The sequence below is a fragment of the Balaenoptera borealis genome, assembly GCF_965194805.1.
Source record: "Balaenoptera borealis genome assembly, chromosome: 9".
NCBI classification, from domain to species: Eukaryota; Metazoa; Chordata; class Mammalia; order Artiodactyla; family Balaenopteridae; genus Balaenoptera; species Balaenoptera borealis.
The window spans coordinates 50,206,744-50,217,990 of NC_138873.1; the positions used below are offsets into that span (position 1 = coordinate 50,206,744).

An 11,247-nucleotide genomic window follows, 5' to 3' on the forward strand; every position below is an offset into this window, starting at 1 on the left:
CAGGGCTAATGGCACACAAAAGAAGGTGTCTTTTAAGTCTAATACTGAATACTAGATCCTCTCAGGGTTTAAGGTAGATTGTAATGTGCACAGGTTGGGCACCATGGCGTGAATTTCCTCCATAGCTTCATTTACAGCTCGGAGGTCCTAAACTAGCCCGTGTTTTCCATTTGGTTTTTTTATCGGCAGTATAGGAGTGTTGCAAGGGGACTGGTGGGGTCTAAGGAGCCCTTGTTTGAGTAGCTTTCTATTATAGGCTTAATGCCCTTAGGGCTTCTTTCCTTAAGGGGGATTGTCTTTTATTTGGGTGATTGTAGCCAGGTCCCAGCTTGACTACAATTACTGGTGCTCTCCTGGCTCTGCCCACAGTGTGGTGTCATGGGCCCAAATGGAGGTTTTAATCTCCCCAAGGTTAATTGAGCCATTATTCTTGGCAGAGGGCACTACCGCTAGAGCTACAGAATGGCAGGGAGTTCTGGGTATTTCAATGGTAAGGTTTTTGTCTCTGAGATAAATTGTAGCTCCTAATTTGTATAGTAAGTCTCTTCCTATTAGAGGCATTGGGCATTCCGAGACACACAAGAAAGAGTAAGATAACATTTTCCCTTCCAAATCACACTCAAGGGGCTCTATAAAATTGTGCTCCTGTGGCTTCCCTTCCTCTCCCATTTTCTTACATTTATCTTTGGTCATTTTGCCTTGTCGGGTATTCAAGACCGAGTAGGTGGCCCCTGTGTCAACTATAAAGTCAAACTTTTTACCCCCTAAGTCAGGGTCAGCCAGGGCTCCTCGGGGGTAATTTCCAGGGCACTCTGAGGAGATCCTGGGCCCTTCAGTCCTCCTCTTCTTTTATGTGTGCTACCAGTGAGGATGGACCAGGACATGGTGGTCCACTTAGTATCCTTCCAAGACATTTGGGGCATTCCCTTTCCATTGGCCCTCCTCCATGCAGTGTGCCCACTGATTGGCTTGAAGCTGTTCTCTCCCTTGTGTGTATGGTCTTCAAAACCTGGGGCAACTCGTAGACATCACAGGGTCCTTTGGGGAGGGGGGCGTCATCCTTGGGAGGTCCACTGACCCTGAATCACTAAGGCCAGAGAACTGACAGTTCGTTGCTCTCGTGTATCTCCCTTTGCATCAGCCTCCGGATCCCGGTTGTTGAACACCCAAGATGCTGATTCTGCCAGCCGGGAAGTGGACGTGGTGGGCTCTATCTCCAACTTTTGTAATTTTCTCTTAATGTCTGGGGTGCTCTGGGAAATGAAATGGGACTTAAAATGGCCTGCCCTTCCCCTGACTCCAGCTTTACATTGTGTAGCTCAGAGGCACTCTTTTAGGCACTCAAGAAAGGCCGAGGGATTTTCCTTCCATCCCTGGATGACTCCCTGAACCCTACTCCAGTTTATGGGTTTCTTTCCCGCTGATTGAATGCCCTTAAGAATCAAATCCCTGAAATGTGTGAGGTGCTGCTGACCGCTTTGCTCTTGATGGTCCCACCCAGGGTCCGTGTCAGGAATGGCCTGGACTCCAGGCTGGTATACAGCATGCCCCACATTATTTTGATTGGCCTTATCAGCTTCCTCCCTTGCATCAGTTATAATCAGTGCCTTTTCTTCCCCAGAGTATAAGATGCTTAGGAGGGTTTGGACATCTGCTCAAGTGGGGAAATGAGTGGGATATTCCCTGGACTAAATTAAGGACTCCCTCAGGGTCTTCCTGTAAACCCTTGGATCAATCCTTCCAGTTGTATAGATCTGAAGAAGATAAGGGTACATAAATGGTGGTGAGTCTGCCCTCTCCATTGGGGACCTCCTGAAGGGGGATAGCTTATTTATTCCAGGGGGCTGGTACTGAACGCTGCTGTGGGTGTGCACTGGACTAGTCCCTGAGGGAGGCCCACTGAGAGATGAAGGTGGGAGAGTCGGGGAGGGGGGCTCACCTGTTGGGAGGAGGAGGGGGCACAAGGGAGGAAAGTGGTGAATTTGAGGGAGTGGAGGACGTTGGGGATTCAGGAGAGGTAGGGGTAGATGTAGATGACTCAGGAGTCTTGGGTGAACTGTTGGAAGGTGAGGCAGCTATGCTTGGCAGATGGAGGAAGTCAAGAGGATCCTCAGGCTGAGATTTCAATGATGGGAGAGTGATATTTGAGCTAGCCTCACAATTTTTATGGAGGCCCTTGTTTTGGCTAAGTGCCATGAAAAATTGGACATAGGGGATCTCATCCTATTTTAATTAAAAATTTTTTTAATTAATTTTTTTGGAGTATAATTGCTTTACAATGTTGTGTTAGTTTCTGCTGTACAGCAAAGTGGATCAGTTATACATATATCCACTCTTTTTTAGATTTCCTTCCCATTTAGGTCACCACAGAGCACTGAGTAGAGTTCCCTGTGCTATACAGTAGGTTCTCATTAGTTATCTATTTTATATAAAGTAGTGTATATATGTCAATCCCAATTTCCCAATTCATCCCCCCCCCCTTGCCCCCCTTGGTAATCATAAGTTTGTTTTCTACATCTGTGACTCTATTTCTGCTTTGCAAATGAGTGCATCTGTACTATTTTTCTAGATTCCACATATAAGCGATATTATTATGATATTTGTCTTTCTCTCTCTGACTTCACTCTGTATGACAGTCTCTAGGTCCATCCATGTTGCTGCAAATGGCATTATTTCATTCCTTTCTATGGCTGAGTAATATTCCATTGTATATATGTACCACACCTTCTTTATCCATTCCTCTGTCTATGGACATTTTGTTTACTTCCATGTCCTGGCTATTGTAAATAGTGCTGCAATGAACATCAGGGTGCATGCATTCGTTTGAATTATATGGTTTTCTCTGGATATATGCCCAGAAGTGGGATTGCTGGGTCATATTGTAGCTCTATTTTTAGTTTTTTAAGGAACCTCCATACTGTTCTCCATAGTGGCTGCACCAATCTACATTCCCACCAACAGTGTAGGAGGGTTCCCTTTTCTCCACACCCTCTCCAGTATTTATTGTTCGTAGATATTTTGATGATGGCCATTCTGACTGGTGTGAGGTGATGCCTCATTGTAGTTTTTTTTTTTTTTTTTTTAAATTTCAGTGGTGCACAAGCAACTACATACCTATATACACTTTTTTTTTTTTTTAAAGATTTATTTATTGATTGATTGCTATGTTGGGTCTTCGTTTCTGTGCTAGGGCTTTCTCTAGTTGCGGCAAGCGGGGACCACTCCTCATCGCAGTGCGCAGGCCTCTCGCTGTCGTGGCCTCTCTTGTTGCGGAGCACAGGCTCCAGACGCGCAGGCTCAGTAATTGTGGCTCACGGGCCCAGTTGCTCCGCGGCATGTGGGATCCTCCCAGACCAGGGCTCGAACCCGTGTCCCTTGCATTAGCAGGCAGATTCTCAACCACTGCGCCACCAGGGAAGCCCTCATTGTAGTTTTGATTTGCATTTCTCTAATGATTAGTGATGTTGAGCATCTTTTCATGTGTTTTTTTTTTTTTTTTAGCCATCTGTATGTCTTCTTTGGAGAAATGTCTATTTAGGTCTTCTGCCCATTTTTTGATTGGGTTGTTTTTTTGATATTGAGCTGCATGTGCTGTTTGTCTGTTTTGGAGATTAATCCCTTGTCAGTTGCTAGATTTGCAAATGTTTTCTCCCATTCTGAGGGTTGTCTTTTTGTTTATGGTTTTCTTTGCTGTGAAAAAGCTTTGAAGTTCAATTAGGTCCCATTTGTTTGTTTTTATTTTCATTACTCTAGGCAGTGGATTGAAAAAGATCTTGTTGTGATTTATGTCAAAGAGTGTTCTGCCTATGTTTTCCTCTAAGAGTTTTATAGTATCCAGCCTTACATTTAGGTCTTTAAAACATTTTGAGTTTATTTTTGTATATGGTGTTAGGGAGTGTTCTAATTTCATTCTTTTACACGTAGTTGTCCAGTTTTCCCAGCACCACTTATTGAAGAGACTGTCTTTTCTCCGTTGTAGTATATTCTTGGCTTTGTCATAGATTAGGTGGCCATGGGTGTGTGGGTTTATCTCTGGACTTTCTATCCTATTCCACTGATCTGTATTTCTGTTTTTGTGCCAGCACCATGCTGTTTTGATTACTGTAGTTTTGTAGTATAGTCTGAAGTCAGGGAGCTTGATTCCTCCAGCTCTGTTCTTCTTTCTCAAGATTGCTTTGGCTCTCTGGGGTCTTTTATGTTTCCATACAAATTGTAAAGTTTTTTGTTCTGATTCTGTGAAAAATGCCCTTGGTAATTGTTAGGGATTGCATTGAATCTGTAGATTGCTTTGGGTAGTATAGTCATTTTCACAATATTGATTTGTCCAATCCAAGAACATGGTATATGTCTCCATCTGTTTGTGTCATCTTTGATTTCTTTATCAATATCTTATCATTTTCTGAGTACAGGTTTTTTGCCTCCTTATGTAGGTTTATTCCTAGGTATTTTATTATTTTTGATGTGATGGTAAATGGGATTGTTTCCTTAATCTCTCTCTCTGATCTTTCGTTGTTAGTGTATAGGAATGCAAGAGGTTTCTGTGTATTAACTTTGTATCCTGCAACTTTACCAAATTCATTGATGAGATCTAGTAGTTTTCCGGTAGCATCTTTAGGATTTTCTATGTGTAGTATCATGTCATTTGCAAGCAGTGACAGTTTTACTTCTTTTCCAACTTGGATTCCTTTTATTTCTTTTTCTTCTCTGATAGCTGTAGCTAGGATTTCCAATGCTGTGTTGAGTAGAAGTGGTAGGAGTGGACATCCTTGTCTTGTTCCTGATCTAAGGTGAAATGCTTTCAGCATTTCACCATTGAGTATGATGTTAGCTGTAGTTTTGTCATACATGGCCTTTATTATGTTGAGGTAGGTTCCCTCTAAGCCCACTTTCTGGAGATTTTTTATCATAAACAGGTGTTGATCATCCCATTTTTTTAAACACTGGCAATAGAGGTCCATTTTAGAGTTTAGAGAGCTGTTAGTTGGCCAGCTTTCTCTATCCGCCAATTTATGTTGGGGCCATATGGTGCTACAAAAGAAAATAAGCTGTCTCTTTGTTAGTGGGTGGTACTTGAATAATTTCCAGTTTCGGAGAATGCACCCTAGTGGCTATTTTGCCAGGATAGAGGCTTGGTTACCCATACTGGGGAGTCGTTATTTTTAGTCTGTTTTCAACTTCTCAGTGGTCTCTTCCTAGGGTTGGTGACAATGCGGATCCCACAAGGTCTGGCCCACACCAAGCTGTCTAGGCGCTCTAACTGAAATCTGAACCAAATCTTCACAGGGGCTGAAAGGGGAGACGCTGTCTAAAAGGGCCTTAGTTATAAAGTCCCCTCTTAAGTCAGCAACTAGATGTTCCCAGACCCACCGTGGGGCTGGAGGAGATACCTGATGTGGGTGAGTGCTTTCAGTGAGCAGCCCCCAGAGATAGGGTGAAGGGCGAGTGGGAAATAAGGGTTCTCTAATCAGATAAATTGCCCAGAGAGCCTCTCCAGCAGTCAAGGAGGCTTGTTCAAAAAGGGCTTGTCCTTGCTCAGTTACGGGTAATCGGGTAGGGAGACTGAATGCACATTTGGCATGTGTCCAGTTCTCTACACTCTCAGCTACAAGGATCCAAGGACTTTGGACAATGTGGGGGTCCTATTCTTCCTTCCTCAGCCAGTCAAAGTGATTTTCCTGAAATCTAGCAAAAACAAGGATTTTTAAAGGGTCTGTGTCTCAGAGGAGGGATCCCTAGGCATCTGTGATGAAGGGTAGTGTGGAGAGACCTACCTGACAGAGACATATACCCCGCCTTGGGATGGCAAGTTAGGGCAAGATGAACCAACACAGAAGACATGCTCTTGCATTTTTTACTATACCCTAGAGGTGGGAACACCTCAGGGGTTGGGGCTGTGAGTGTTTTACAGTGTGCCTACTTACACGGACATTTGCTTCTGGCCAGCAGAGTGCCTAGTAATCATGTATCCTGGTCTGTGACCAATTTATACTTTCACGGGAGTCTTTTTTGTGGTGAGTCTCCTAGTGGCCTTTAAGTGCCCAGCCTGTGCCCACAGATGCAGCAAGTATTGCCAAGAGCATTAGGACAAACAAAACCACATAGAACAGAGACTGAAGATTCACTTGCATCAAAAACAGAGACTAGGGCTTAGGTCACACACACAAAACAAAGAGATATTTTTACTGCATGATGCCCTCTGGAGGGCTTCATGTCCAGTGCAATCCCCTTACTGGGAACTGGTACAACCAGGTGACCAGTTGTATAATGTCACCTCGCCCCTCACCAGAGGACTGGCTCAATTTAGACAACCAACCACCCAGTCCAGTCCTCTAGACAGAGGTCTGGCTCCAACCAGATGGCCAAGATGCTTTCCCTTAGCCAGCTAATCCCTACAACCACTCTTGGCTTTATCGGCCGAAGTGTGGTCAGGGCCCCCTGTGTCGGGTGTCTCTTGGACACTACCTCAATCGGTAGCAAGCATCCTTGCTTATAGACGTGCTGGGGGAGGGGGTGTTTACCTGGGGAGCACTCCACTTGATCCTTGGCTGCTTTTTGATCTCAGGCTAAATTTAGGAGCCCTCACTGGCCCAGAGGTCGTGAATTGGGGCCAATTGCCCAGTTATTTAGCCAGCTTTGTTGGCCCTGAGTCAGCGAGTAAGCGCTATGGAATGGGCCCCACGTTGGGCACCAACATTTGTTACTGATTTAAGTTGTATGGACCCTGCTTGAGCTCTAGCCCAGCTGAGGCTCTCTGTCTTGGCAAGGGAGGGCTCTTTTTCTGTTCGGGTTCGAATAGGCGAATAACAAATCTGAAGCTGAGATCCACACAGCACAAGCTTTATTCAGTGGCCAAAGAATGGAGAAGCAGAAGTTAGTTCACAGATCAACTTCTCACCCACCTGGCGAAAATTATTTAATTTTAAAGAGTAAATACAAAGGGAGGGAGGAGTGAGGCTAATAAAGGGGAGGCATATGCATTAGTCTACCAGGGAGGGGGCAGGGCTCTTTCTGAAGGAGTGGGGTACCACCTCCTTTTTATCCTTATTGGTCCTTAATGTCCAGTCATGGTCTCTGGTAGATGTCATTTAATACGCTAATGTAGTAAAATCAACATATAATGAGACTCAGTGTCTGTTGGAGTTCAGATTCATTGCTATCTTGGTCTCAGCTGGTTCCATCTGGGTTTTTTTGTTTGTAGCTTCCTTATCTCTGGACCCTTTAACTTAAAGATTTATGTTAACTCCTGCTGAAGGTGAGGAGGGGGGCTGGCAGGTTTTGAGTAAGGACAGTTTTGCTAAAGCAGGGGTTAGAGGGTTGTGAACAAGGACACTCCTGCTAAAGGTGGGGAGGGGGTGTTCATGGGTTTTGAGCAAAGACCTGGAGCAGCTCTGGCAACAACTACAGTGGGGAAAAAGGTTAGACAATAAGTTGGTGGCTGCAAGCTGTGGGTTGGCTATTGCTTTTTATATTAAGAAAAGCCACAGAGGCTGAGCTAACAGCTGAGGTGAAGGTTAACTTGAATGCTGATTCATGTTCCTCTGAAAGTGAGGCATGTGAATGTGAGTGAATGATACGTATTATTGTCTATTACTGTCATTTGTTTAAACTGAATTGGCTACTTAGGGGAAAAAATCCCTGAAAATGTCCAAGATGGGACTCTTTTGACATTCTAAAACTGGTTTTTTCATATGCCCTTAGAGGAAGTTAGCTTTCTAGAAGGAATTGATATTTCTTGTGCCTTTGAGGTGTAAATGATCTATCTGGGCTCTCAGGAACTTTAATCATCTGATCCCTGAGAGTGAAGAGAAAAAAAAAAGAGACAATTTTAAATGCTAGAAGGAAAACTGTGAGATCTGTCTATATAGATATACATATGTCCATGTGTACCTTATAAATATGATGTGTCTCTGCTTCCAAATGGCATTGCCAAGACTGGTTTGTGGATGAGCTCTATTTATTTGGCTTAAAAGAAAATAAGCACTAATTTAAATTCTCAGAGATATAAAGGAAACTAGCCATAATGAATTTCAGGTGCACGTGATCTGGGAAATATTCAGTATTGAATGGATACCTGGTATTGAAACTAGTTTAAGCTTGTTGGTTTCATTAATATAGACTTGTCTTTAGAGTTATGAATAAATATAATATTGTTGTTGTACCTAGGTTTACTAGAGGTCAAGTAAGACCTTGTATCTGTTGCGAATTTGTCAGCAAGGAAAATAACTTGATATGATGAAATTTAAAGCAAATGTAAATGAGGTAAGAGCCTTTAGGTAAACTCTATAGGAATAATCATGTTTTGGGAATGTCTGTCTAAAATAGTCTCTCCAGATTTGGGTAACTTAAAACTAAACTAAGTTAAATGAAGAGAATTCATTGACTATCTGGGTCATTTCAAATAGGATAAAGTATTGGAACATTAATTGCTGGGTGGGTCTAAGTTTACTTACTTTTGCCTTCTTAGGAGAGGAAGACTAAGGCATAAGTTTTGCAATCAGGAAATGTGGGTATGACAAACTGTTCACAATTACTTGCTTCTTGGTTTTTGCCAGAGATTAAGGCTTTTCAGGGTTAAGATTACAATCAGTTATAATTCTAGTTACTGTAATAAAGTTTCTTTATGAATTACATTGTAATCGGGTGTTTAACCATGCCTTTTTAAGTCTTTTGTCGTTTATAGATAGTTATTGTTGTACTCTGATGCTTTTGCAAACAGCGCTTCATCTTCAAGAAAGTTCATAAGAACTTTCTGACAAGTAGAGGTCTCTGATAAATTTCAGATCATACCGCTGAACTGGCTAAGAAATGAGAGAATCCTAATGGAAAACCTGATAGCTTCATAAAAAGTTAATGAAAGGATTGGTTACTGAGTGAACTGGTGAATATCGTTATAATTTTTATGGGTTTTGTCTGGAATATTACTGGATTGATCTGTTTTCTAGATATAGGGAAACCCTTCCCCTCAAGTTAGTTATGACTTACAGCAATTTGGTAAACCACACCTGTGGGTAGAATTGAAACATATTTCTTCTCTCTCTGCCTGATCCCTCCAGAAACTGGAGACTCGTAGTTCTGAGCAGCCTAATCAGGTGAATGGGAAAGACTGTCTCCTGTCATGTGCAGGAATCTCGGTATTTTGGGGACCTCTAGAAGAGAGAAATCCACTGAGTGGAGTCTGATGGCAGGCCTTTGGCATGGCTTTCCTGGCTTTGAGAAGCCTTTTGGGAATTCAGGCTGAGACTCCTTCTGAGGAGTTCCACCACGGCCAGTTTGGAGGAGCCTATGTGGTCAATTGACCAGACTTATTTTGCAAGCAAATTAGTCTTGATTTGATTGTGTTTGGTAGAAATAAGGGTAGTTTTAGAGAGAAAAATATTATGTTTCAGTGGATGTTAAATTCTAGTTCTGCTAATTGAGGTCTAGATTTATGAAAGTTATTGCATTAGCCACACTTTTGTCCTGATGTTCAGGAGGAAAAGAAAATTATCTAGTTATTACAGAGTATAACTACTCATGATGTGTAACACTGCTTTAAGTCTGCTTGTGTAACAATTCAATAATTGGTGAAATGTATAGCCTCTAATTCCGCATCAACTACCTCTGAGCTTGTTCATGATATCTCATCAGTTTTTCCCCAACGTGGATAACTAGGCAAATATAAAGGAGGTCTAACACAAAGGGACATGATCTGGACCTAGGGCAGGCAGGCAGCATTCACCCTGGCTTTGTGGGATATGTACTTTGGGCTATTGAAAGTTCTGCAATCAAAAGGGGAAATTATGGAAAAATCTTCACATGTGGAGGTATGGGGAAATCATTCTGGTTTACACATGGTTTAACTTAAACTTTACTGACCACAATGGCCTGTTTTGTGGCCTATTGAACGTGCGTCGCACATCTACTTTGGCCACTGAGGAGGGGAATGCATTTGAAAGTCAAAATGGAGTAGCTGTGGTTCTTACAACAAAGGTAAAACTAGGTGGTTATTGTGAACATGATTTTAGACTCATTCCTGTATTACTGAAAACCTGAGTTTTATTTATTTATTTTTAATTTTTATTTATTTATTTATTTATTTATTTATTTTTGACTGTGTTGGGTCTTCGTTTCTGTGCGAGGGCTTTCTCTAGTTGCAGCAAGCGGGGGCCACTCTTCATCGCGGTGCACGGGCCTTTCACTGTCGTGGCCTCTTTTGTTGCAGGGCACAGGCTTCAGACGCGCAGGCTCAGTAGTTGTGGCTCACGGGCCTAGTTGCTCCGTGGCATGTGGGATCTTCCCAGACCAGGGCTCGAACCCGTGTCCCCTGCATTGGCAGGTGGATTCTCAACCACTGCGCCACCAGGGAAGCCCTAATGTTTTATTTTGATATAATTTTATATTCACAGAAGTTCAAAGAACTTCTGTTTACTATTTTCCAGATTTACCATTTATTAATATTTTGCTGCATTTGCTTTATCATGTGTTCTTTTTTCCTGAACCACTGGAGAGCATTTTGTTGACATCTTGTCTCTTTATCTATAAATATTTCAGTGTTTATTTCCTAAGAACGAGGGCTTTCAAAATAACACATTTTTAAAATCAAGACATAAAGTTAACATAACCATCAGAATAAATTTTTAAAAATGTTAACTACAAAGAAAAATACTCTGCCTTCGTTTCACACAGGAGGAAAATGTTGGCCTGTTTTGCTTACTATGATATTCCCAGACTCTACCATAGGGCCTGGCACACAGCCGGTCCTCAATAAATACCTGTTAACATCTTAATGTAATGGTGTGATACTAGATTAACCACATTTCTAAGCGAAGTATTTCTAAAATAAAGGCAACGACAGCAAAATATTCAGTCATTTCTTTATTACCAATGATTTGTAATTCCCCAGTTACAAAAAGAGTAAAAGCCTTCTGATGTAAAGGACTGATGGGAAATTACCTTTTTAAGATGAGACAAACAAGTTAGAGCATAAGTAAATGGGACTTTGTTGGTCCCCCTCTGGGCCACCCTGGGGACGTGCTGTCTCTTCACAGGTAGCGGTTTCTGATGTATTCTCGGTACATGTAGGTGTCTTCTTTCCCCAGGGGCTGCATGATACCTTGACTGGCCTGGATGTGGGCTTGGAAGATCTCTGTAGATTTTCTGTCTACTTGTGGAGGCTGAACTTCATAGATGTTGTCTTGGGAGAAAGCTGAGATGGGTGTTCTATAGAAGAGAAGCGAGGACAGAGCTACATTAAAGAAAATAAAGGAC

The 11,247-nt window shown here is 42.4% G+C and overlaps 1 protein-coding gene across 3 annotated transcripts in view; it reads right to left on the reverse strand.

The window, feature by feature from the left end:
* Window positions 1-10,841: 10,841 nt before the first annotated feature.
* The window catches only part of FIG4 (FIG4 phosphoinositide 5-phosphatase), a 130,483-nt gene continuing 130,077 nt past the window's right edge, over window positions 10,842-11,247 (reverse strand). The window contains exon 23 of one of the 3 annotated variants that reach the window (XM_082404734.1): window positions 10,842-11,199. In XM_082404734.1, the coding sequence (XP_082260860.1) occupies window positions 11,022-11,199 (178 nt within the window). In that variant the 3' untranslated portion in view covers window positions 10,842-11,021. The remainder of the gene's footprint in view (window positions 11,200-11,247) is intronic. The other 2 variants (XR_014248192.1, XR_014248193.1) reach the window with 2 other exon arrangements.